This window comes from Lates calcarifer, linkage group LG2 (genome assembly GCF_001640805.2).
Source record: "Lates calcarifer isolate ASB-BC8 linkage group LG2, TLL_Latcal_v3, whole genome shotgun sequence".
NCBI classification, from domain to species: domain Eukaryota; kingdom Metazoa; phylum Chordata; class Actinopteri; family Centropomidae; genus Lates; species Lates calcarifer.
This window is the reverse complement of record NC_066834.1, coordinates 10,023,057-10,051,029: the sequence shown is the minus strand read 5'-3', so window position 1 is coordinate 10,051,029 and position 27,973 is coordinate 10,023,057. Positions and strand designations below refer to the sequence as shown.

At 37.4% G+C, this 27,973-nt stretch overlaps 1 protein-coding gene across 1 annotated transcript in view; it reads left to right on the top strand.

Moving 5' to 3' along the window:
- Nucleotides 1-27,973, top strand: part of luzp2 (leucine zipper protein 2) — a 138,423-nt gene that overhangs the window by 73,397 nt on the left and 37,053 nt on the right. Inside the window, exons 4-5 of the mRNA XM_018683370.2 lie at nt 2,017-2,098; nt 6,620-6,682. Coding sequence (XP_018538886.1) covers nt 2,017-2,098; nt 6,620-6,682 — 145 coding nt within the window. The remainder of the gene's footprint in view (nt 1-2,016; nt 2,099-6,619; nt 6,683-27,973) is intronic.

The window sequence follows — 27,973 nt, the reverse complement described above, 5'->3', positions numbered from 1 at the left end:
TGTGTGTAATGAGACTGTTAATGATTAGCAGTCATTGTGGCCTCCATGCTCTCTGAAATGTCAGTCTGATTGAAGCCCAGCCTCCTGCGTGCAGTATCTTGATAGACAATCAATAGCCTATCACCAGTCCATGGCAGCTCTCACATGTCATCAAGCTAAAAACCATAAAGCAGCAGCTTGGCTCAATGTTGCCTATCTAGCATTTGTGAGCCATAGTTTTTTCAAAGTGTTATTAATCCACCTTTGGAGTTCTATGTCTGCCAAGTGTGATTACTGGATGACTCCATCATGGTGGATGCAGACAGGTGATTCATTGCAAGTCATTTATTTTTGACAACTCTTAACAGCAATTTGATTGCTTTCTGAAAATAATTTTGCTACAAACTGTAATGCAATAAAAAATGTTTGCCAACAGACCAGGTACAGACAGTAAAGATGTTAGATTTTAAAGTTTCAAAATGGAAACAATCAATTCAGCTGTGATTTAAGCTGCTGTCAACCTATTTGTACTCATCTATTGTATGCTCACCACTCTGTACCTTCAAGGTATTTCAATCTCATATTTACTGTGCCCTTTTATGTCAGTTTTGGCAGTTTTGATCTTGTTTGTGCAAAATGCTTCCAAGTCTTGGATGCAGGAGATGGGAATATGAATGAAATGCCAAAACAGTGGTGGTTGGCTGGTCGCTGTGAAGAAAAATGTTTGCTAGGCTGAACTTATGCCAAGAGACAAGACTACTGGCATTTAAACTATAAGCATATATGGCTGTTGAGCAGTGAGATTCTTTCCACACAAACGCTGAGCGTTGCTGTATTGCCTTAAAAGATACTGCTGCTTGACTGCACCACTGGCCAACTACAACCACGTCATATACTTTTAAACTTACAGCCATGCTTGAAAACAGTAAATAGACTCTAGCTCTAATTTAAGTGGGCTGCCTTGTGATGTGATTTCTACAAGCGTTTTTAAAACCACTGACCCACATCACTTGCCCACTTGATTCATAATTCAGTGTGCATTGCCGTTATCTGTTCACAGGAGCATCAAAGATACTGAAATACCCATCGCATCTTAATGTATTACTATTTATGTTAATCATATAATGAATTCAGCACCAGACTTCATACAGCATGCATAAAATAAGCATGGAGCGTTCCAGCTGCTCATAGGCTGCCCCATAATGCTGCATAATGAATAGCAGACACTCTGTTTTTTATACATCTGCTTAGAATCAAGTCGTTCTTTGCAGCTTAACCTTTAAATTCAATCAGGATAACGTAAAATATGAATAATGTGGAATTGTTTTTGAACTTTGAAAAAACAAATTTTTTGACATCACAGAGAAAAAACAATGTGAAAAATCAATTACTCTAATTGTGTGAAAGTGTAAACAAGGCTTGAGCAATTCAACAAAAGCCATTTACAGAACTTTTGGCAGTCAGTTTAGCAGCAAATGTTTATCCATTCCCTAATTGTGTAGTTGATAAGGTGTCAGTGTTTGCATTGTTTCACCATTCATTATTGTACCTTCCTGTGGAAAGGTAATGCCAAAATTTGATGTTAAAAAGATTGTCACAAATAAAATGTGTGCCTGTTTATTCTTGAATTTGTGAAATTTCAACATACTTGTTACAAACTGCTTTGCATAATCACAAATTTCAAAGTGCTTTGTGACTAAATCAACTTTTGCTCTTAAACACATTTAAATATATTCATGCAGCTTTCTTTTTCACACTCAAAACATTTATCTAACTACTCAAAAGCAGCAAGAACTTGATTTGATCCAATATAACAGATAACAATACATGTCAATTGCTGTTTTGTTCCTTTTTTCAACAGATGTTAACCTTAGACAATAGAATGAAAATTGCTTTACACAAATCAGGTTCTGTGAAAAATGGCTCTCAACAGAGGTATATTTAAGAAAGCCATTCTGTGCCAGAGCAGTGAAGGCCTCTGAGAGTGTGAGGAGGATGTGTTAACAGAGTGTTTCTCACTTCCCTCTCACTTGACAGAGAGGAGATGAAGTCCCTCCAGGCAGCCTTGCAGAAGCAGCTGGATGAGGCAAATGAGAGAGCAGAGAAGCAGCAGGCCACGGTAAGACAGAGCTGACCTGACCATCAACATCCGATCTCCTCTAACCAGCCCCGTCACCTGTCACACAGGCCCCTCAGTGATCCACGCTCATTACCCAGCAGCCAGCTCTCTCTCCTCCTCGCCTCACCACTTAATTGAAACTCTCAGAAACATGGAGAGAAAGCTTTGTGTCCCCGCACAAAAATTTATAAGATTGGACAAAGGCATTATAACCTAAGAACATGTACTTATCTATCCATCTATCTATCCATCTCTCCATCTATAGTATCTACCATTCCATCTACATCATCTATGCTGCCCAATAGACTGTCGCTTTGCTTTTAATTAATTACTACACAGGTATCTCAAACATTATCTGGCCAATTCAGTTCCATTAATCACTTGGTTTATATGACCTCAGAAAATAGTGAAAATTTCCCAGAGCCCAAGCTGATGTACTGAAATTCCTTATTTTAAAATAGTTCTTGATAACTGAAATAGTTGCTGATTAGTTGCTGGTTTAATCTGGAAATCCAGTCTTTTCAAATGTAATAATTTATAAAACTAAACCTTTATACACAAATCTGAAAGAATTATGTATGCAGACGATACTCTGTTTATACTATATTTGGACTTGACTTAGATTTTTTTTTTTTTTTGTAAATGTGTATGAGAAGTTCAAGAGAAACAATACATTTAAATGTGTAAATTCAACTCAATTGCAATTGAGTTTCAGTTTGGAAAAATGAAAATGAGTTGTAAGGCTTTGAGCTGGAACAAATGAATCAAATTAAATTATTGCTGAATCTTTCTATTAAATAAACATTTAAGTAATGTGATTGTGGACTGTGTATCAGCACATACCTAATATTAAAGGACTAGAATGGGGATCAGGGCCAAAAAACATGCTGGGGTAATAAGTAATAAGTCAATATTTAGTTTCTAGTTTTAGTTAATTGAGTTCAGCTGTTAGTGTCATGGACCCCAGAAAGACAAGTAGCTACGAAAGTGAACCCTGGTGAAAATGCAAGCAAATGCTGGCCTCTTACCCCAACTGTTATGTCCAAGCCCCCACCCACATATGCTGGTGTAAACATGAACTCATTTAAAATACATTGTAGCTATTCCATGGAGGTGTTGTGCCATTTAAAGTTGCTTATTTGTGTGCTCTATTTTACTTTATTGACAATACTCATACTATTCAGAGACCACCTCTTGTTCTGCCACCAAACTCCTTGTCAACAAATCAGCATGGAACCTGTCTGGCTGTACCGGCAGCCACAGTCGCCCTGGAATGCTTCTGGGATTTTCAGTATATGCTAATGAAAAGCTTTTCCTGTAATAGTGTTGGCGTCTCATGCACAGTCACAAGGCTTAATATGCACTGTGACATTACGATCAACAATCAAATCATCTGCACTCTGTGAGATGAACAATAGTACAGTAACATTTCAAGTGACATTCTTGCCATTTTCCTTAGACCAGTGACAAATCCCAGTTGCTGGGTTTTATAGTTTGAGTTTGACATTTATGTTCTGTTAAATGGTATTTATAACAACCTCTGAGATTCAAGATTAAAAAGAAGACCTCTGCAGCATGCAAATGCCACACACATTCAACCAAACAGTGGAATGTATCTGGCTTAGAATCCTTGTGTTGACATGCAATTCAGTGAGAGATTTGGGTTTATAAAAAATCCCAGAGAGATTCAATGTTAAGAATGTTAGAAGCACCTTGCTGACAAAATAGAAAATATTTATCACTGCTTCTGATGTGCAGAAATCACCAAAAGCACACATGGAGGAGAAGACGATAAAAGTAGAAATATATACTGATAGGTATGGGCAATGAGCTTCAAACCAATCCGTATCTCATTGCAGAAGTCAGCATGAGGAAGAGTGTTTTGGTCTTAGAGTGCATTTGATTATTTCTGCACATCAGAAACTGAAGTAAATATTAAAGAATTTCTTGTGAGAGAAACACCACCAACTTTTTAAATGTTGTTTGTAATCCAACCAAATTATAGAGGTAATGCAAATGGAACATGATTTTAGGCCTATAACTAATAATTACATTTATTACTAGAAGATTATTTCTTTATAATTTTAAATGAATTTTAAATTTAGAATCTGTAATTTTTAGCCATGCTAGCAAGGAATGGCAAAGTGTCACAACCACTGAATGGATTGCCATAAAATTTGGTACACACATTCATGACCCACTCAGCATGATTTTAGGGATAAATTAACTTTTCATACAGTACCATCATCAGGTCAAAATTTTGATGTGTTCACTACTGCTTTGGTTTATGACCAACTGCAAGCAAAAATAAATGATATTCCCATCAGTCTTAGCTGTTCTCTGTGTTTAGTGCCATTCAGCAAATGTTAGCAGACCAATGTGCTGAATTAAGAAGGTGAATATGGTACATTATTAACATTACACTCAAAACATTAGCATGTTAGCATTGCCACTGTGAGCATTCATATTTCAGCACAAAAAATTGGAAAAAGTATCTCTGCATCCATGTTTTGTTAAGTCCAGCTCAACAGTTCAGCTGCACAAGTCCAAGTTCATTTTCCTACTTACTGACTTTCATTCTTTACATTTCAAAATCCATTTAGATCCATTTAGAGTTGATTTTTGTAGCTCCAAAATACAATGAACAATTAAAACAATAATTTTACTCAACACACTGAACTGCTAATGTGAAGAGGCTGCTTTCAAGTAGTTTCCCTCTATTTTACTTTCATTCATTTTAACTAAAACCGTAGATGCAGCACCAAGATTTTTCTTTAAAGCCATTCCCTCGGGCTGTGATGGTGACTGAAAGGCTCAAACATGAACCTTGATGTTATCATGCCCAGCTTGGGGATGTGAGTCAACTGGTGAGGCTTAGTTTACTGTTCCCCGGGGTGTATACCTGCTATGAGGTCACCAGCCCCATGAATCTTTTCCTCTTTGTCCTCCGGACTATCTTGATGACCTCTCTCAAGGACGCACAACATTTAAAAAAAAAAAAAAAAGGTTTTCAGAATGAAAAACAGAAGAAAAAATGAAACGTTTGCCTATCTCTCTCTCTCTCTCTCTCTCTCTCTTTCTTTCTCACATACACACACATTTTTTTAGATATATATACGGCAGCCCTTGGCAGCAGTTTGCCAACTGCAGTTGGTGTTTGAACCTCTGTCTGGCTGCTAAACACAAGATACAGGCCTGTGTGAGCAAGACACGCTGAGCTCATGATAAAAAGACTGCGATAAACAAAGATATCACTCTGACATGATAAGCAAATGGGCTATTGAATCAGGCACACAGTGGAAAATAGGCAGTCACTCACTGCAGGAATAAATGCCTTAGCGTATTATATGTGCCGCAATCAGAGTCTCTCTTGTTATGCTAAACTAACTTTGTAAGACATGGGAGAAATACAATGTGTGACGGCAATTTTTATCAGAGTTAAAAAGTCTTTCAGCCTTGATGGGTGGTCATCTGTGTTTTAAAAATTCATTACTACAAGGGGCCTCTGTGCCACTGTCAGTTTATAAGGAACAGTGTTCATTTATGGTAGGACCCTCAATATACTGCCTGAATGTAAACTTAGCAACACTGGTCATACTGGTTAAATTAAAGACAATAAATCAAATGCAGACTCTGGTTTTTATTGTTTGCTCTGGCATTATCACAAGCATTCAGGACACAAAACTGCCAATGCGCAAAGGCTGCTTTAATTTTCATTTTATCCAATGACATTAGTTAGCAAACTAAATGCTGCACCAGGATGTTCATTCTTTCTGTTTTCTATATTTCCACATATTTTATTTTTTTCCCCCTATTCTTGGGGGCAGTGACAGTGACTGAACACGACCTTTGATGTTATCATGCCCTGCTTGGGGATGTGAGTCAACTGGTGCGGTCTAGTTTACAGCCCTTGGGTGTACTCGCTAGAAAGTGGGAAAAAAATGTGACTTTGAATTTCATCCTCCCAAAAAAACAAAAAAATTGCAGGGAATGGGAATGCATGGCATGACATTTGCTTATGGTAATATCCAAAAACAGAAAAAAAAGATGAAGAAGAAGATGAATAATTTACTCCTGTTTTAGTTATGTTTGCTAAATACTACACTGCCCAGCTGTTTAGGAAATGATTTAAGTTTTTTAAATGAAGGTATATATTTGTGACCCGTTTTTAAAGATTTACTTTTTCTGTAGTAACAAATGGGCTTGGGGCTGTAAACTACTGGCAGGATGGGGAGGTCACACAGTCCTGAGAGACAGACTAATGCATTGTTGGTTTTGGTGTTTTCATATACCACCAGTCTTGTCCTTTAGCACTGGAGGACAGTGAATCAGACATTGGCACTGCCTTTTGTTCATTGTCAGTATTGCCCTCATTCAGTGCATTTAATTTCAAGTACACTTATTAAATGGGCGTACTCAACATCCATTACCTTCATTAAATATGTTCACTGAATGGAGAAAAAGCACAGTGAAGCTGGACACTCAGTGTCATCATCTGTCTTTTGTCCCTTCTGTCCTCAGATCAAATTTCTTAAAGTGGAGATGGAGAAAAAAACCAAAATCATCAAGGATCTACAGCAAGAGGTAAGTCATCAAAGCATCATTTAAAGCTGGCTTAAACCACACTATGCAAAGAATCCTGTGTTCATCCTGATTAATTCTCTGTTTATGCTTTCACGAGGTATATATGTGACCATAAAGGAAGAATTTACTCTAATTTACTGAACAGGCACTCACTCTTCCTGCCTTGTCTACTTCCATTTAATTTAATGATTTTCTATGTTTGCCAAATGCCTTCTGACAATCCCCAGAGACTCGCGGGGGAGCTTGTTGCTTTCAATCAAAGGTGGACATATGCTGGCATGAATATGTCTATTTTACTGAGTATTTTGTAAACACTGGAGTGTGTCTTTGATCATGATTGTCATCATGACTGCCGTGGCTTGTGTTACCGGGGAAATTGGTCTCTCTTCTGTTGCCTCCTCTGCATTAGATTTCTCACTGCATGATTGTTGAACATCAGTGCAAAATAGTTAGTCTAGAAAGATTTTTTTTTTTTTCTCTCTTTGATTCTGAGGGGCTGACACCAAAATCTGACGTTTACGGCTGATGCCTTAGACAGCTGGGGGGAAAAAAATGTTCTGCGTTACTGACAGTATATGACACAACATTATCTACCTTTTGGATTGTTATCAGATTGTTATCTGTAGGAATAAAAAAATAACCTACGCTGAAAACTTCAAAACAACACGGGGCCATTAAATTTAAGATAGCTACATTGGCGGCAGCTGCCTGTAAAGATGTGAAGTCATTTAAAGTTGGATGTTTCCATTGTTAACTTTGGTTTGTCTGTCAGCTATGTAACATGAACAAAAGAGGCCATAAAATGTAAAACTGTAACAACTGAAATTAAATCATACAGTGGCAACCAGTCAGTAGTTTTACTGACTTATAGATATGGAAGACCCTTTAATCAGTTCAACATGTAAGCATGGAAAGAGCCTACTTCTCAGTGACACGAAGCAGGGATTTACGCCATTGTTTGATGTAGATTTGCAAACGGCATTCTCACTAGACATCCATATTTCAGATTATTTTGACTGCATTTCCTCAGCACAGAAGCTTTTCAGGTGATTTGCTTGACATCTGATACCTTAATGACATGACATGACTAACCCTAAACCCAAAGAACACATAAAATCTTGTTTGTTATACAAATATGCATAGCAGATTCTCTGTTTATAGTTACAGTATATAAAGGGGCTACGTGCAGAGGGCTCATAACTCACCATGGTCACAGTGGATGCATGTTTTTGTGTTCTGAGCTGCAGGCAGGCTATTTAATTACATCTGAAGATCATGAGAAATGATGATGAAGAGATACTGAAAATTAGCGTGCCATATTGCTCACCACTGTGAGAGAAAACTGATTTTCACCAGATGTTCAAATTAATTTCAGACCAATTTTGACTAAACCCTTCTTTGGTAACATGATCAAGTACTTTAAATGAAGAACGAAACAATGACATAATGACATCATTTTACTGTGATCACACTGTTTTTAAAAAAGTACCTGCCAGATTGCAAGGTTCATTGGATTTGTCAGACATGTAAAATACTATGCAAAGGCACTTTTCAAAACAAATGAGTACCTGTTTTTTATCAGCAAACTTTATACAAAAGTGCAGTACTTTGCAGGTAGTTCTTTCAAGCATCTTCAAGAACCTGCCACAGTTCTTCTGTGTCAGTGTCTTCTGTCTCTTCAAGTAATCCCAGACTGACAGTTGGCCAACTTTAGGTTGCTGTATGGAGGTGTAAAATAGTTGCTTTCTTGTAGTAGGCCGTGAGCTCTCAAAAATTACTTTAACCCACTGATTAAATTAGACCACTTGGTCAACACACATTATTTTATAAAGATGGCTGATAGGGTTCTCTAATGTTTCTGACTGGCAACATACTCCTTCCTTTGCTAAACTTGTTTCCCATCCACCTGTTTAATTAATTGGATAATTTTTAAATCTCTTCATTGTTTATTTAGCTGATTCTACCCAAACTACAATAAATAGATTTGATTTAGAACCAAAGGAGTAAGCGCCAAAGACAAAGCAGTTTCAAATCAAATTTCAGCAATATACTGTAGTAAGCACATTTTTGTTTATTGTTGACACATTTAGAAGTATGTGGCCATCACAATCTCTTCACAGTTACTTCCCTGGTGAACCTACATGATGGAGCCATATCACGGCATCAGTGGGTGTCATAGTGGAAGTCCACGGAAGAAACTGATTCGAGTAGATCAACCTTGGAACATGTTCTTGTTGATGAATACATTTAAAAAGTAATATCTCAGGTTGCAGTTAAATTTAAATAGATGTCTGTTAAATTTGTTCTTCCTTGCTTAACTCTGTGTGGGGTAATCAGAGGTAAATCTAGAGACACTTCTGTGAGTGATTTTCACAGCAGGAGATTGCACATGTTGGCAGCACTGTGCAGCTGATCGGTTTAGCTGACTAAATGACCCATAAAAGAGGCCACAATTTGGCTTTGTAATGAACAATTAGGGATTTCTTAGTTTTTAAACAACATCTTGATTTGGAAACAGCACAAGTACCAAGATACTGTCAAAGGGGCATGAAAATGACCTTTGCTCTAATGTTTGTCACAAGCAGTTCAGTTGTCTGAATTGTTTTATGTTTTTATATGTTATGATCCCAGGCCTCCTGCTAAACCTCATTACCATAAGCCAATAACCAATGTACACACTAATCTTGCCAAAACAAAGAGCTGGCAAGTAGTGCTGCCAAAAATTTGACCTGGATTAGAGATAACTGAATTGGAATTGAAGAGACTCAAAAATATGAAGTGTAGTTTTTGCCATGTTGCCATGCAGATGCTTTTGCACACCAAATGACTTACTCTTCAGCCAGGAGGATGAGGCAAAGAGCAGAAAGGGGAGTTCATTTTAGAGACCCATTACTCTCCTATCATATGTGTAGTTCATTGTTGGCATTTTGAGGTTTGTCCTTTTTTTGTCTTTTTTTAAAGAGCCTCTCTAGGTCTGAGGATTTTTATAATCACATACAGACGGGGTCATTTGTGGTCAATAGAAGCCTGGGAACCTCCCCGACATCTGTGCCGCTCTGACATTTAAGTCCTGGCTACATGCAGGGAATCATGAGAAACATTTCCCTGCATCTATTACTCTTGTGTGAGTTACAGAAAAAATCTTGTGTGCAGAAACCCAAAGGTCAAAAGTGTTTAGAGCATTATCATTTTACTACCTCAGAGTCCACACTTTCTACTCAGTCTTACAGTATGCTCTCAATTCTAACAAAATTCTCACACGATATTACATATGATTGAACACCACCTTCTGGTGGTAGAAGTATCAGTTCTGTATGTCTGAACAGTACTGTGCCAGTCATTTACAATATGAATCATTCATCACCACATAAACAAAAACCTTGTGCACTTTTTAAAAGCCAAAACAAACAAAACTGTTTCCAACTAAAGTAGATTAAAAGTGTAAATATAACACCAGTATCTTGTAGACAGTATTACAAGCATGAATTATGTGGCCCGTCGCCTTCCAGTTCAAGATACAAGGCGCTTCTTGCGAGCAGCACAAATAAAAGGTATTATTTCTTATTTCGGAAAGCAGAATATTAACATGACACATTGTGATATAACATAGATTATATCACTATGTGCCTTTGGTTGTAATTTCTGGTGCGGTTGATCTGTATTGAGCTATACTGAGAAGTGTTTAGTATTTGTCCATCCCATTTATATCAGTGAGGGTGGAATAATGTTACTAAAAGATTAATCTAGTATTTATGAAAGTGGGACTCATTTTTCCATGTTTTTGGGTGTAAATGATTGATAGGGACAAAAATCTTTGGAATTGATGCAGTATTTAGAAGGAATGGTGTACCTGGCAACTGCGAACAGCTGCTGCAGTGTAATCCAAATGGATAACTTTACATCCACTAAAGTGCTTTTTTTGCCACTGACAGGCTCACATTGTTATTATAAGTGTCTGACAACCTTATGGATAGGAGTCGTACAGAGATAGACCTTTTTATTAAAGAGGAAGATCGTTTTTGTTTAAGTATTTAGGTCCTTGACATAAGTAAAAGGACCACAGTACCTAAGCTCTCCAGACACTCATGGAAAAGCCTGAAAAAGGTAGGATTTATTACAAGACTGTTGTATTAGATTGCATTAATTTTATCTGGTTGTGCCTAATTAATTGGTAGTGAGTGAATATGTTCCAGCAATGTGAATTCTGTTATTCAGAATTGTAAATCTATGGCCTTGTAAAGTGTATACAGTTCCCTGATGAAGATGAAAGGAACATCTGTAAAGCTAACCATATCCTTTCTTTATACCAGCATTAGTTTTCAAAATGTGTCTTTATGTTGCACATCACTGTGAATTGTGTTGTGGTGTCAGTGGGGAAGCTTTACGGCTGCAATTCACTGTGAATGTCATTATCAATGATTTGCTTTCAGGGCTTATTATGAGTATTTTGAGGGAGAATGATTTACAGACTGACTTGGATCCTGCTGGGATTCATCAGGTTCTCACAGAGCATTGTAATAGACAACTTTGCCACATACTCAGCTCCTTGCTGCTGATGTTGATGTTTTTTAGTCTAAAATGGCTTCCCGTCATTGTCTTCTTCCTTTCATGTCTTCCTGATGTAATTTCACCGACTAAATGGCAGAAAAAAAATCATGCATCAGGGCATTTACTGGATCTCTGTGTGACAGTCTTACTGGAAAAAAAGTGACAAGAAAGTGAAGTAGGCAGAAAATGGAAACTGCATTGAACAGGATGAAGACAAAGCAGAGAAACCACTGAAGTTAATCAAGGCTTAATGTTATGGTCTAGCAAGCTTTGCAGTTGTTTTCCTAAGAAGATACCATAAGCTCACTTGTTCATGAAATTCAGAAAATGATTACAGAAAACATTAAGAAAGTGCTACAACTAATTTTAATAGCAGAAACATACTTTCAGATCAGTAAAGTCAGCTTTCTTGTGGTTTAAAGTGATTCAAACTGTAACAAAGCACAGCAGCACAGATAAAATGAATAAAGAAAATGCACATTCAAAGATGTGACGCCAAAGGTAATGTTTTATCTTGTGTGCATAAGAAATTACTCATGCACTGTGAATCTAATGTAGTCTTCCCTCTGTGGCTTTTCTTAATATCTGGGTTTTAAATGCCTGAATTCCATCTTATGAGAAAACTTTTTAATTACAAATTTTTGTTGTTATTTCTACACACAACACATTCAGCTGCATGGTGTTATTGCCTTGAAGAATAAATGTATTACTCGCTCCTCCACCACCACATTACTCAACTACTGAATAGCCGCTGCATTAACACAAAAAGCTTGTTAATGCCATGAAGACTCTATCAGAACTAATTTCACACATACGATCACTGACATGCATGAAGAGCCAAAGTGTGCTGACAGAAATGAAGGTTGAGGTGAAATGGGGTGAGACGGCTGACACGGCTGACATTTTTTGCACCGAATAGACAGGCGATGTACAGCCTGATCGATTGCAGTCACATATCGGAGACAGCAGGCCCGACTTGTTACGCAAGAGCAATGGTGGACTTGACATCCAGAGAGAGTGACAGTGTTTATTGTACATGAAAAAGGTCTAGTTAGATGGCAATGATAGATTAAAGAGCAGTAAAATGTTATGTCGGCACACGATTACCTATACAGCACTGACAGTGTAATGCATGCATCACTCATAAACTGCATGTGTGATGGTGTGGTAAGCTAGCAAAAATAAAAATAAAAAAGCAATTTCTACTTTATGCCCTTGGTTGCAGATTGCATATGTCAAGAAATTAGGGTACTTTTTCAATCCTCTGAGTATTTTTTTTAGAGGCATGAGAATTTGACATTATCCAGTAACTCACAAGAAAAATGAAAGATCTGGGCAAAGTCTATAGGAAAAAGTACATTTTGTGCAGCAGAAATGTCATTATTTGCATATCAATTAAGAAACCAGAAAATTGTATAGAAAGTAGGAAAATGTCATTCTGTGGGTAGTGGAAGTATGAGGTGATGCAGAGTACTTTTTGAGTGGTCGTTAAGATTAGAAAAATGTAGTTCATTTATTTACCATTATATGATGTGGGTGCAAATTGAATGATAATTATATCCCACTGTGAGTTGGATGATTGTGAAAGTGGTATAAATTGGACATGGTGTTGTATCCTGTTCACCCATTGAAAGGTGCAAAAAATCTCATTTAGACTTGTATTTCTTCTATTACTTCATGTAAGCATACACGTTGTACTGTGCAAAGTGCTGATGATCCATAAAACATTACAAAACAACTAAAAATCACCACAGTTTATTTTGGTTTTTCTCAGACATCCAGACAGTGAGATGGTATGGGCATTTTATTTAGATGCAAATAGAATCAGGACAACAAATCCATGTGTCTTAAGTTGCTATGGCAATATGCAAACATGGCACACAGTATAACAGTAAACACAAGAATCTCACCGCTATAAACTATAAGTTTGAGCCAGATGATCCCTGAGAAACCTGACCTGAAAATACAACAGAGCATCTTCACCAAGTTCAACCCAGTAAGAACAACACTTGAGCAATCAGCAGCAATTTATGACATTTCAAAGAGTAAGACTACTCACACAATCAACACCTATTTAGTTACACATTCTGAAGTAAGTCAAATGAATGAGGTTTTGATTAAGCAAATAAAGCCTTGATTAGAGTTCACCCAAGTATGAAGATGCATCAAAAGTCAAACCTGGGCAGTTAAAGGTAGATGTGTACAATGCCCATCCACCCTGTTAGTTCAGTGTCAGACCTGTTTCTTATTGTTTCTCTTTGACATAATGCTGTTGTATTTCTCCCAGTTTTCTTGCAGTGAATGTACTTTCATTTTATGACATCATGCTCATTTCACACCATATCCAGCACCAGACCAACTCTGATCTCAGCACCCTCCACACACAGCATTGATTCTCTCTCCACTGAAATCAGGGGGAAACATGGAGAGCCTGTGAGTGAATCACTGATTTCGCCATAGAAAGCACACGCATTTCATTTGAATTTACATTTCTGCTTTTATCCAAAAAGTCTTACAAGTGAACTTAATTTCACTGGACAGATTAGCATTCAGTTGGATGTGGCTCAGGATGAACTGGTGGGTTAACAGACTGTGGATCTCTTCCTTCCTCAATCAGTATCAAAAACATATTCAAGACTAGATAAATGCACATTTTTGTTTGATAATTTATAACAAGCAACCAACAGCCCTCTTCTTTAGAAGAGCTGTTAATACTGGTCTTGCTACTCTACTGTTGACAAAGAGGAGAGAAAAATGGTTGTTGGAATCATCATGTTGGAACCATTATTTAATTCCTGCTCCATTAAATAAATGAGTCTTGAGTTTAAGCTAAAATACTGAGTCAGTGTCTGCCTCTCTGACATTGACAGGAAGCTTGTTCCAAATGGAGCAGCACCGTAACAGTCTCCTGCAGCACTGTGTAAGCCATGCAGGAAATCAGTTCTGGAAAGAATCAAAAGCCTTGATAAATTTCTCTTGTTTGATTAATTGAGGGAACTGCTGGCTAAACAATTTTGGGTTATGTGTATTTGTGTATGGATTTTAGTGGTCAGTGCCAACACCACTGAAATTCCACAATTCTCAACACTAAAAAGTAGAAAACAGGGGCTACCACATGTACATACGCACACATGCAACCCTGTGTGCAAGTAGCAGTTTAAACTGACTAACATGACTAACATTAGTCAACAGCAAGTCAACATGATATTTTTACTGACTGAACACTATTGACGGTGGCTTACTAACCTTGTGAGATATCACTTTATTGGTGTTAATAAAGCAACATTATCCTTTATGAACATTGTGTGCAGCATTGGTACAACAGATGGCAGCTGTCGCAGTTCACAAACAATAAGATTAACATTTCAAGATATTAATATTTTGACAACATGTTAATATAAAGTTAAAAACTAAATTCATTCACCCTGCTCTTTAAAAGCTTTGTGACACCGGCATGCTGGATTCTATCATTTGTCACTGACGATCCACCTCAAATGCAAAACATCTCCTTATATGAATTGTAGTGCATCTTTTCCACAAATTACAGAAAACCTGTGGCTGCCCTAGCACTTGCAGCCGCCATCCACGTGTTGTTTTTCTGTTTCTGTGTTCGTCTTTTTCCCCTTGATTTTGACACAAGAGAAAAGAACACTTGTATGCTTATTATACTGCCCCCTTTATCTGCAGTACCTACAAATCTACATTACCTTCAGTACTACAATAAAAATGAGTCATGTTTTCAGAATTTTGGTATTTGCTTGGTTCCAAAGTATCAGTTCTCAAGACATCCCTGTTTAAATGTGCATTAGAATTCAAAGTCTGATAAGTGATTTCTTTGTTCCTTCAGATTTGGGTTTGTCTCTGTACGAAAAGAAAGCAGTTTAATTTGTCATTCACAGTTACATTTTTTTTTCACAGACACATAGTGTCTTTGTGATCTGGGTTAGGCTGCAAACTGTGCCATTTATAGCAAAGACTGCTGTTCTGGAGATGTTTTCTGGCATTGTTGTCTGTTGATTCATTATCACCAGGGCTGCTTATGCAATAGATGACGTCAGGGTGAGTAACTTTGTGAACTATTCCACATTCAGTTCTCGAGTTGTGTTGTTTTTTTAATTAGAACTGACAACCCACGGTTAGGGAATTTGCAAAGATAGTTAGGCCTTATTAAAACCTTGTGTGAGGACTGAACATGAGGTCTCCATAGTGAGCAAATCAAGCAGGGTCTGTAAGAAGAAAAAGGCTTTTTAAAGAATATTCAGATCATGAATTTACAGTAATTCTGCTTTTGCTTGTCTGTAATGAAATCTGGAGTGGCAGTTACACCCAAACACAGAATAATGTTGGTTCAGTGTTTCATACTAACAGGAGGGTGTGTTCCTCCTGGGAGCCAGAGGGCGGCTTATATTAAATCTGCATTTCCTCCCAATGCTGCCAAAGTGCTGTAACATGCAAAAAGACAAATTGCGTTTACCGTCTGTGAAATAGCCAATACAGCAATTTTATTTACAGGTAATATTTCTCACTTTCAGGATTCCTATGTATTACTCTCATAGCCTGGTATTTTCCAATTAGTTTGAAACCATAAACCATTTTGTAACAATATTAGAAATCACAGAAACAAGTCTCTAATCTATTGTCGTACTGCACAGCCGAGAGATGCTCCATTTATAATGAATTGTTGTGTCCAAAATATCTTCTCATTTAGCAGTGCACACTGTTCCAAAATGTACCCTGATAAACATAAAAGCACTCGGGATACTGTCATAGCCAAGTTTTCTATTTTATGCAATTCATTTCCTGTGCAGCTTCATATGTGACAATCGGAGGGAAACAAACTCCTTTTTCTGTTTCTGTCTATGGCAGCAAGCAAGTGAACAGAAACTCTCACAGCCCGAAATATCTTAAAGCCTACAGATACAGATTTCTTTGATGAAAGTTAGTGTTTCTTCCTTTTTGTATGGCTGTACAATATACAGACAGGTGACAAATGAAAGGAAAACAAATATCAAGTGTCTTAGTGAGGTGTTGGGCTACCACATGCCACCAGAACAATTTAATTGTGCCTCTGCATTGACTCTACAGGTCTCTGAAAATCTACTGAAGGGATAAAACACCGTTCTCCCAAAAGATGTTCCCTCATCTTTTGATGGTGGTGGTGGAGATGGAGCTTATATGTAGCCATCCAAAATCTCCCATGGATGTTCATTTGGGTTGAGATCTCATAAGTGCCATAGCATGTGATTCACATTATTTTTTATTTTTATCAAACTCACTCATTTTTCATGTTTTTCCTTTAATTTTTCACTGGTACGTTAAGGCAACAGTAACTAAAATAAATGCAATTATAGTTAGCCTAATTATTTAAATTACTTTACCTCTGTGGGAAGCACTCCCTGACTACATAGACTTAGACTTAGACTAGACTTAGACTAGACTTTATTGATCCCTTGGGATGACTCCCTCAGGGAAATTAAGTATAGTACATGTTGAAATATAGTCATTAAAATGCTGCTGAAACTAGTGTTTTATGCAACTGAGATGTCCTTATTTACACAGTAGGAACTCTTACTGAACCAGTACTCTGCCTTCCAGCCTTGTTTAGTGAAGGCCTTGATAATCCAGAGTTATATATACTGTTGCATTTTACAAGCCATCAGAAAGCTCAGAATCAAAGCAACCCTCATCTCCATAGTAAAGGCAAAGTAACAATCAGCTGCAAAGTTACCCCTGCCATCAATGAGATACTTCTGTCTGAGCCTTGCGTCAACTTGAAGTGAAAAATCATACTTCCTCATTTGCAGTGTGTGGGATGTCTGTCTGGGTAACTCAGCCACCTGCTGGCAACTCTTACATTTATGCATAAGTCTAAGACTTTCTTCTACAAGTGGGATTAAATTTGTGTCACTCTCCACATTGTTTTGCACTTAATACTAAAATTTCACTCTGTGTGGCTTCATGGGTACTGGCGCTGAACTCAAATCATAGAAACTTGTTTGAGAGAGGTAAAGACAGGCCGCATGTGTTCAGAAGGCTGGTGTCATGCTGTCACTTAGCAGTGTTGCTTTATTCCTCACAGCCTACCATGGATATTGATTTCTGGCCCTCAGCTTCCAGACAAGTGACCAGTTTTCTGTGGTATTCAGCTGTGACACTATAAAGTGGATGGTCTATTTTTTTACAGAAATACATCCAAGTGCTTCAAGACTGATGAAGGCTGTGACTGCAGATATTTCTTTGAGATGTTCAGAAAATTACATTTTAGGGTTTTTTTTCCCCTAACCTTATTGTAGCTAGAGGCTGTCTTAACAAACACTGCAGCTACAAAGGCCGCTCAATTTCAAAATGTCTTGACATCATGAGACAGTGTCAAGACATCAGAGAATAGTTTCAGGCCAGAAAGACAGAGCCTTATTTTAGGGCAAAAATTCTTGGAAAGCCTTATAAATATTCTTTTATCATGATAGAAAGTTTACCCAAGGAGGTCATGTAGTTGGAATAATAATATAGATGTTTAATTTTTAATCAGAATTTGCCATTTAACTTTTATTAGACAGAGAAAAAAAATATTAATCTGATAACAGTAATCCCATATAGATACATGCACAGACAGGTGACACATTAAAGGAAGCATAAAATGTCCTAGTAAGGGGGGCCATCACTTGCCACCAGAACAGTTTCCATGTACCTTGGCAGTGATTCTACAGGGTCTATGAAACCCTGCTGGAGGGATAGAGCACCATTCTTCCAAAAGATATTCCCTCATTTGGTGTTTTGATGGTAATGGTGGAGAGCACTGTCTTGACACATCAGTCCAAAATCTCACAAAGGTGCCCTGTTGGGTTGAGATGTGGTGACTTCAAAGGCCATAGCGTATGGTTCACATCATTTTCATACTTATCAAACTGCTCAGTGACCTCTTGTTCCCTGTGAGTAAGGGTATTATCATCTCATTTCTGCAATAATTTTTCAGGTTTTCCTTTAATGTGTCTCCTGTCTGTATCATTAAGAGCTTACTCTTATTTTGACAAACTCTTCACCACCAAAAAAACAGAACTGCTAAATATAAAAATCTTTTCCCCACCGTAGAAACGTGCAAAACTTACAGGGAAAACAGTTATTTACCTCCCCAAGAATTTGTCTTTACGATTACTGGCAAAATAAGCTAAAATTCCAATTACAGGAGCTCCTTGAATAAATGTTAAATTTTAGTTCATTGTGACTTTTCACAACTTTTTGAGGTGATCAAAGTTGTAGATAATTATCACTGTCTTTTGTTTGCACTTCCAGGTGTACTCAGGCTGTAGCCCCAATCAGGCAAGACTAATATTACAGGGGGAGATATGGGTGATAAAATATTAGCTATGTTTATCTAATCATGTGCAAATCTTCCATCTCAAATTCCACTGAAAATTGTCTGTAAACATCAGTGAAGACAGAGGTCATCGAATAACATTAATAATTAGCTTTCATGTTTTTTCCACACTCCTAGTTTGACAATTATTGGGCCTCCATTAAAACCTTGTAAATTCAGAGGCTCTTCTAACTACTCAACATGATGAACTCTTACTTTGCAATCAAATCAAGAGATAATTTGCTTATCCTGTCTAAATTCACCACACTAATAGGTGTGAACTTAAATTATTTAATTACATTAGGTATTCAGGTCTGGTGTATGCAGGACTTAAAGAGGCTTTAAGCAATATTGTCATAATAATCACATCAAATGACAAGGTGAGACCAATGTGACAAAGTAAAAGAGAATACTCACAGAGATGAACCCTTAGGAATTATTGCCTAAATCTGCAGTTATCCTCAGCTTTACAAAGCTTTGAAGCGAGTTTCAGTTCATTGCTTAGCCATCCAGCCAGGTAGCAGTAGCAACTAAAGAGCCAGATATTGCTTTCAGGGGTTGGTAGAGACCAAAAACAAAGCTAAAAGAGAGTAAATATTACAAAATTATCACTAAATGGATGATTGCTCCTTAACTTTAAACAACTGTTTGCTAACAAGCTTGTCGTATCAACTAAAAAGGTGGCAGTATGTCAGCGTTGTGTTCAGAACTGACAAATCATGGCCACAGTGGTCAGAAAAAAAATCAGTTATTGCATGTTTAAGATTTCTTGAAGCTTTTTAAATCCAGTATTGCAATATTTTGTTTAAATATAAGCAGAACTTTAATTTGCCTTAAAGATGGAACACAATAAAAGTGATTCACAAGTAATATCATATAATAAATAATGAATAAGTACCTATCATACTTACCATTTCAAGCCGCTAATGATTTAAGGCAGCAAACTGATGACTTCTCAGGCTTCAAGATGCTAATGTACCATTATAATTGACAACATAGAGTGAATGGTGTTGGTTTCTATTCTTTATTTTCTCCTTGCAAATATTTTAGTGTAACTCATAAACAAACATCTTAGTTCTCAATGAGATGCAGTATAATTTACATAATGAGTCACATCTCCTGGCAACACTGCGTTAGAAAAAAGACTTCAAACAGCCAAGTGCCTCGCTTAGTACATTAAATTAGTTTACTTTCTGTGTGATGTACCATGACATCCTTGTATGCAAGTACATTAGACTATTCACTAGTTAGACAATATTGTACCTTCTTATTGTACAATATGCACCATTAAATATACTGGTGTAAGGCCACTGTAATGTATTGCTCACTTCACAGATATTACAATTCTTTGTCCAGTAAAGTATCGGTTTATCTGTTCATGGAACAAATTAGATAATAAAGAACAAAAAAAAATCCTCCTGGTATCAGGGCAGAAGATTATTTTAAACACCATAAGAAGAATCAGTCGTCACATCCGCAGATTATTGATTGCTAAGGATATTTTTAAACAGCCATATGAAACCAATAAATCAAGCTGTAAATGTCCCCTAAATGACTCCAAATACTAAATTGCCACCAGGTAATTATGCCAAAGTATCCTGCACACCTTTACCCCCCCCAAAAAATCCCTTTGAATGCTATTTACAGGTGGGAAACTGGTAATTACAGAAACTTTGATATGACATGAAATGGAATAATCCTTCATTATCAAGATGCTTTTGTTCAAATACACATTGGGAGCAGTTTAAGGTTAAGGATAATTTAATCAAGCTATTAACCTGATGATTAATTAGCCTAAATGTTTATTAGTGCAACTTTGAAAGTTTAATGAGAGAAATTCAAGCTTTACTAACTAATTAAGACCAACTATGACCATAACAATCAGTTTACACAGACTAAGTTAAAACTTTTAGAGCTGTAGAGGAAATATCACAGTAAATGAATTCAGATTAAATGCGTTTTGTTCCACCTTAACAATGCAGCTCAGAGTGAATTGCCTTTGTGTATATCAAGGTTTGATTTATTCAATTTGAAGTAATATCAATTTGTCTGTGCATTCCTCATATTTTACAGTTGTAGTGCTTCAATTATTATTAATCTCTCAGATAATTCATTCTCAGCATTAGAGGCTTTACTGTCATCATTTCCATCTGATTTATCAACTGGTTTTGATTCAACTTGAACAAATACAAGGAATAACAATGAATTAAATGACCAGAAAAGATTAGTGTTCAGGTGGATGGGCTTATGCAGAGATGGGCTGCAGCTCCATTATGCTGATAGTAATTCAGACTACTTCACATGGAATATTTCAGCTCCTCTTTGAAAGGCCTTCCCAATTTCCCTGCAAGGGTCAATAGAGTTCATCTTATCTCTTTTCTTCGAATAGCCTTAAGCCTTGTCAAGCATCTTACACCACGACTCAACAGCTATTTGATAAGCAATGCGGAGAGGCAATATCTATATAGAAACACTGGACTGATGCATGTGGTCAGGGAAAATGTGGATGTGGACAATATTTCCTTCAAAGCAAATTCGAATGCATGATAATAATGCACTGGTGCAACTAGACTGACAACAAGTATCCGAGAAAATATTTAAAAAGTTTGGACTGTTACCTGCGGTCAGTTATTTTATTCTGCGCAGTATACATGCTGTAATAGCAGATTAAGGTCACCCTAAATTTGGCTTTACTTTGAGTGGAGAACAAACTCCCTAAACCCCCCAAAGTTAGTCTTTAAAGTTAACTTTTCAAGTTGGCTAAAACCAATTACTTTAATGCTAAAAAGGGTCAACTAAATTGTACTTATGCTCCTTAAAATTGATGGCTTTAATCACTTTGTGTTTTACATGTATGTATAAAATGTAACAGCTCCAAAAAGCACACACACACAAGAGTTATTATTTTAAGAAAAATGCTGCTGTAGCTCTGATCACCAATGGGTTACAATAGCAGCTGCATTTACTTTCTTCCCACCAGGTGAGGCAGGCTGGTATTTACATGCAGCAATCAGTCATAACATTAACACCATCTGCCCAATATTGTGTAGGTCTCCCTTGTGTCAAGCAAAGACAAAGTGACCCATTGGGGCATGGACACAGGACCTCTGCAGGTGTACTGTGGTGTCCAACACAAAGCAGTGGATTCTTTGGTTCTGTTAGTTGCATGGTGGGGCTTCCATCGATCTGGCTTAAGGCAGCAATCCCACAGATGCTTGATCAGATTGGACTCTGCAATTTTTGCAGTGTGGTGGGTGTATTGTCCTGCTGTTGTGGAGTGCTGTTGATATGGGGAGTGTGCTTGGTCTGCAGCAATGTTAACATCAGTGGTACGTGTCAGGTAATGTCCAGATGAATGCCAGCACCCAAAGTTTCCCAGCAGAACATTGTAGTGTTACAAGATGATCGATGTTATTCACCACCTGTCAGTGGTTTTGATGTGGCTGATCAGTGTAATGTTCATATGGACATGGCCTGACAATGACAAAACAGCTCTTCCTTGTGGAGAATCAACCTGCAGAGTGTCATTAAATGAGTTTGTGAATGAATACAAAAAAACTGGAACTATCGGGCGCTTTGCATCAAATAAAATTGAGAACATACTGTAATGTAAGGCTGTGATTTCTGAAGGCTAAATAATGCCTTCTGCAAACAAGATATTTGACAGATTTTTGGCCCATGTCTTGTACTTCACTTCATTTTCCCTTAATGTTTTGGCACAGTATGTAGCCAAAGATTATGGCATCATGGCAAAAATAAATTATAGCTGATTTTACTGTATATTGTTTGCTTTAATAGTCCAACTCGGTGTCCATCAGACAGTGCAGTATGCCTGGAGCAATAGTTCAAAAATAGGTTGACTTGGGAAAAACACCATCACTAGACTGCCATGTTTTCAATCCACAGGATACATACTGTATGCATATGATTATGTATCAGTGAAACAGTGACTAGAAAGCAATCTTTTCACTTATGCATAATCCCCCCTTTGACCTGAAGAGTCCTTAAGAAACTGCCAAGATGAGTTCAGCTCAAGCTGCCAAATGCCTTGTAAGATGTCTGGGGGTATGTCATATTTAATAGCTTATCCACAGTGAACATTTGCTTTCCTAATGCCACTAATTTATATTAGATGCATTCAACAGCTATATAACTGCACAACTTGTGCAAGCCCCACCATCATTTTCTTTTTATTTATTTATTTATTTGCTTTAAGAAAGCAGACAAGTCTGTTGGACTGTATTGACAGCGATTGTAATTTATTATGTTATGTGTGGAATCTGCTCATCAATATATGACACAGACTGTCAAATAGACATTCCCTACAATGTGATTTTATTTTCTGCTCTATATGCATTTTTTATTTAAGACCAAGATCAAGCTAAAGCTCAAGCTTCAGTTCATAAAATAACAATGTTAATGGTTGGGGGGGGACGACACTCACTAATTTTTTATTATATATTTTTTATCATATTAAGTTTTTGTATATTTTTTAGCTGTGCTGACACTGAATGACAACCTAATGGTGGAAGTGGAAAAGTTGAGTTGCAAATATTATCTAAGTAATTAAGATTTTCAGAAACAGTTTCATGAGTGTGTACTTTGTGCAGTGGGGGGGTTTCTATCGAGGTTTCTGCCTCTTAAAAGGATGTTTTTCCTTGCCACAGTCGCCTAGTGCTTGCTCATGGTGGGATCTGTTGGGTCTCTCTCTGTAAATTTTATAAGATAAAGAGTACGGTCTAGACCTGCTCTATATGTACAGTGCCTCAAGATAACTTCTGTTGTGAATTGGCGCTATATAAATAAAATTGACTTGACCTGGCTTAATCTTCAAAACTGAATACTTTATATCATCTATGATGCTATTAATCCCCTTCGTTGACCACCATGGATCACCACTGGATTCTTACAAGGTCCATCTGTAGTGAAGTCTAGAAAGTAAAAACCACAGATTAATACAGAACATCATTCCCACCACTCTGACACATAAGAGACTTATGGGTCAAAGCTGTTTTTCACACCAGTTCCTACAAAACCAAAAATTATGTGGCACTCTCAAGGTTTCACAGAATTATGATTGCTACCTGCAGGCTGAAAAGAGTTTGTAGGCATGCGGCAAGCTGAGGAAATTCTGATAGTGAAATTATTATTAAAATATAATCTCTTCAGGTTTAGCAACTTCCTTCCTTCACTCAGATCTCATCTAGCAGTACATATGTACTGTCAAAATGTGTATATGTACAGTATGAGTTTCCAGTGGAGCCCATCACCCTCAGCAATGAGCTATAGTTCATTTTGTTCAGCTAATTATAACAGTCGTGTTCTGTTCTGCTACCACTGCTTCCTCTATGAGTAGGGCTGACATTAAACATGATGCTTTTAAGTTGAAGCAAAATAACTTGTTTATTTTGCACATTGCTAAGCACGAGTCTAAGTCTAAGCACCAAGGGTTCATTGGACCCTTAGTGACAACATTTTACTGAGACAATGTTTATTTTAAAGAAGCATTTTGTTGTTTCTGGCTGTATTTCATCTCCACTGAAAACAGTGGCTCCTTTTAGTTCTGTGGGCAGCAATTATTATTGTGGCCTTTAATTGACATGAATAATGAAGTCATATTTTCACAACCTAGACATGGAAGCTATTAAAGCAGTGATACAACAGAAACATCTTGTCATTTTGTTTTCTTTGTCATTACAATGAAGCTTATTGACCTTTTGAGCTGAAATATGTTGTGACAACAGTCCTTTGCTTGTACCCTGAGTGGTGGAAGGCATTGTGCGTGCCATGGCTACAGTGTGACTCTACTTGTTGAAAATAAACATGTCAGCTCTAAACGCATTGCTCTTTTGATGGTTTATTTACAATTTGTACTGCTTAGTAGAATGGGCTGAGTGTGTGGAGAGGCTATCTTTGTAGTTTAACAGTGGACATCAAATTAGTTTGAGACACAAATATGAAATATGGCAGTGTTAATTGTGCATGACTTCATTCGCACTTTATGGTGTTAATGTGGGGAAAACGTGACCAGAATTATAGAAAAAATGAGTCTCCAGAAGAGTTGGTGTCTGACACTTCACACTGAAGCTAAAAGGATCTCAACACTGATGTGTGTTAAGTGGTGTGAAAGTTGACCTAGATGGACAGTAAATATCAACACTCAGGGGCTGTCAACATATCAGCACTTTATAATGTGTGAAAATGACTCTGGTGAGTTGAGTCAGATAGACATTTTTTGAGAACTGAAGTCCTTTAGATGGTTAGTGATTGCCTGTGCTGCTGTATATGATTGTTTAGTTAAGGTTTTCCTCACATTAATGTTACATTTTCTTCAATATGACTTGATTATTCAGTCCTATAATCTTTATGTGAAAGACAACATAATATGAGTGTGAATTTAAAACCATCACATAAACAAACACACAAAAAAACAGTGGTCCTTTGTTCTTCTCTGTGATTTGCAGTCAAAGTGGAACCCCACAATAGTCATGGGACATTGATAAAGGCCCTGTGACAGACTGAGAGATAGATTTTGTACAACCTATTTGTGCAATTTTCAAAATGGAAAATATGGGCAATATGTAAATGGGAAAATGTTGCTTTATTTTCAGGTCCACAGAATGACAGCGCTGCGGGAATAACGCGTTGCGACATATGCAGCTCAGTGTATCGCATTTTGCATAATGCTCTGTGACATACAAGCTCCAGAGGATCTCATTTTCACTCTGAGTATGTCCTGGGGCTAAATTATGTCACATTTTATGACAGCTGCCAGTTCTACACGTCCTCAAATGGTGGTCCCTCTGTTGGGGCACGGGGAGGTGCAACTGTGTGGAATTGATACTCGGGCCAGTTTTACCCCATTTAATCACGAAATAACTACCTTCCCAGTTCTTCACCTCTGCTCAGTTTGCATTTACTGTATTTGTTGGAGTACACAGTATACTGTACAGGTGAGTGTATGGGAATAAGAATTGAATTGCAAAAGAAAGATAGAGGCCAGGATGTACTATAGGTAAGACAGAATGTAGCTTTTTGCTGCCTGCCAAATTACAGCACTGAAACCCTAAGCCTTGCCTCACCACATTTGCAAAGTCCCTGTTTTTCAAGTAGTTATTATATAATGCACAAGCAAATGTACTTTAAAAGTGTACAAAGTACACTGTGGTCTTTAGTTTGTCTGTGGGAGGTTGGCCCAACCAGCTGATAATGCCCTGGCACTATGTTTTTTTTTCCTGTTATAATTAAGTGGTACACTGCAGTTTTGATGTTAAAGATTGCCAGGACTTGTTTTTGCCAACAGTCAGACCAGACCAGCACTTGATGACACTAGATGCACTCATATAATAATGTAATTCCAAAGTACAAACTCTTCTTGGTGATGTTATGCCAATTTGACATTGATTTCTATCCATCAAATTGAAACAAGACAGAGAGTCTACAGCCATGCAAGCAGTTCTGTGAGGCTGTACATATGACACTATGCTACTAACCCTAACCCTAACCCTCTAACCCTAACCCTAACCCTATGGCTAAAAAAGGAGAAATTGATCATTCTAACTTTATGAAGATCAAGTTGAGCTTTGCACGGTTGTCAGGATGTGCCATGACAAAGAGTGAGAATTGTGGAGGTGGACATTTATAAGTAGATGTCAAGGGCCATCTGGTGGATACACAGTCTCCCCTCCTTCTGTATCCAAACTGTTCCTGTGGTACACAGCCAAATAGTCACCTAATAACATTGAGCTGTCTCCAATATCAAGCAGTAAATCTATCATGGGAACACAGTGACATAATAGACAAATCTGTTACCTCTGCCTAAATTAATTTTATGTGCCATCTATAAACCATAATTTCTTATATCGCATTTTGAGAAAACTGAGTTACTAGTGATGCTACATGGGGATAAAAACAAGCTCGCCTCACTGGCACTGGAGCCAAGAGTGGGGCTGATTGTGAAAGACAGACGGACAGACTTCCCAAAAGTGACTGGAATGTGGGGTAATAAATAATATTCTGTTAAAAGCAAAATACAAAAAGAATGTAGCTCTGGGTCCTTAGGAGTATTCCCCGGTCTATGTTGTTAGATCTGTTTTTCTTTTAGTTTTAACTAATGAAAACATGTGCAACAGCTTGTTGTAGATTTAGTTTTAAAACATCCTCCACAATCCCAAAAGAAATTTAGATCATATTCTTAATCCTCTATTGTGGTCATTAATTCTACTAAGTTTTAGCTGCTTCAAGTTTTAGTTGACACTTCACAAAGTCATTTTAGATCACATCTGTATTTTTCCTAATTTTGGTACATTACAAAATTCCTCTCATCTGTCTCTCATCTCGATTACAAAGAGAATATAATAGAACATATTTGATTTCACTTGGTTTATTCGTGATTTGTCATTTTAATGCAGTGCATCATGTCTTCTAGAACTGGCTGTTAAAGCACACAATTGTTTTGTGATGTTGACTTGTCATACTGTGGCACAGCAATTAACTGTTTATAGCCCAAACCACCTGTCATCTTCCGTGTGAATCTTCCTAGGGCTGCCTCCCACATAGCAAACATTGTGAAGAGGTTTTCTGGTCCATTCATTGTACTGTCAGGAGATTACTGCCTTCGAAAAGCCCAGCAAAAACTACAGTGTTGGCAGTACTCAGGACCACCCTCCTGGCACCAAACATCATGCTGCTTCAAAGTCTGTTAGATCACACTCTAAGCCCATACACTGTAATCCCTTCACATGCAAAACAAGTGTGGAAAAGAAGTTGCTGATGAAAAGCACTTGTTTATGTAGCATAACATATGTACGGTATAAGAAGAGCAAGGGCCGACTTCATCTGCAGGGCCGTGGTTTCAGGTGTTTTTCATCACTGAGTTTAGTTTTTTTAAATTAAAGCAGGTGAATGAATATTCATTGCTCTCACTTGAGTTCTGCTGGATGGGTTTGAAGAATAGACCCTTGACTACAGGTAATTAGCTCATTGATAAACTCATTAAGAATTTTAAATGTGATGTTGAGTCAATGAAAAGGGTTAATAAATCTCCACTTGCCGCTGTGATGAAGTTGCATCTAATTACATTTGCTTCTTTAGATAAAACAGAGGTAGTAGATGCTTAGTTGCGGAACAGTGGAAGTAATTTCCTGTCAGTAATCCAATGTTTTGTGATCACTTTAGATTTCCTCGTCCATCAGGATAATTTTAGGCTCCACATTCCCTCATTGCATTTTAATGCTCTGTGATCCCTTTACTTAATATTTCCCCAGTCCTTTAGTAAACCCACATGTCGAAAGAATGGTGAGCAATCCTCTTTGTACGACTTATCGTCAAACAGCATGTGATAGCAAAGATGTAACAACTGAGACATGTTAACATGTGGCTCCTCCCTT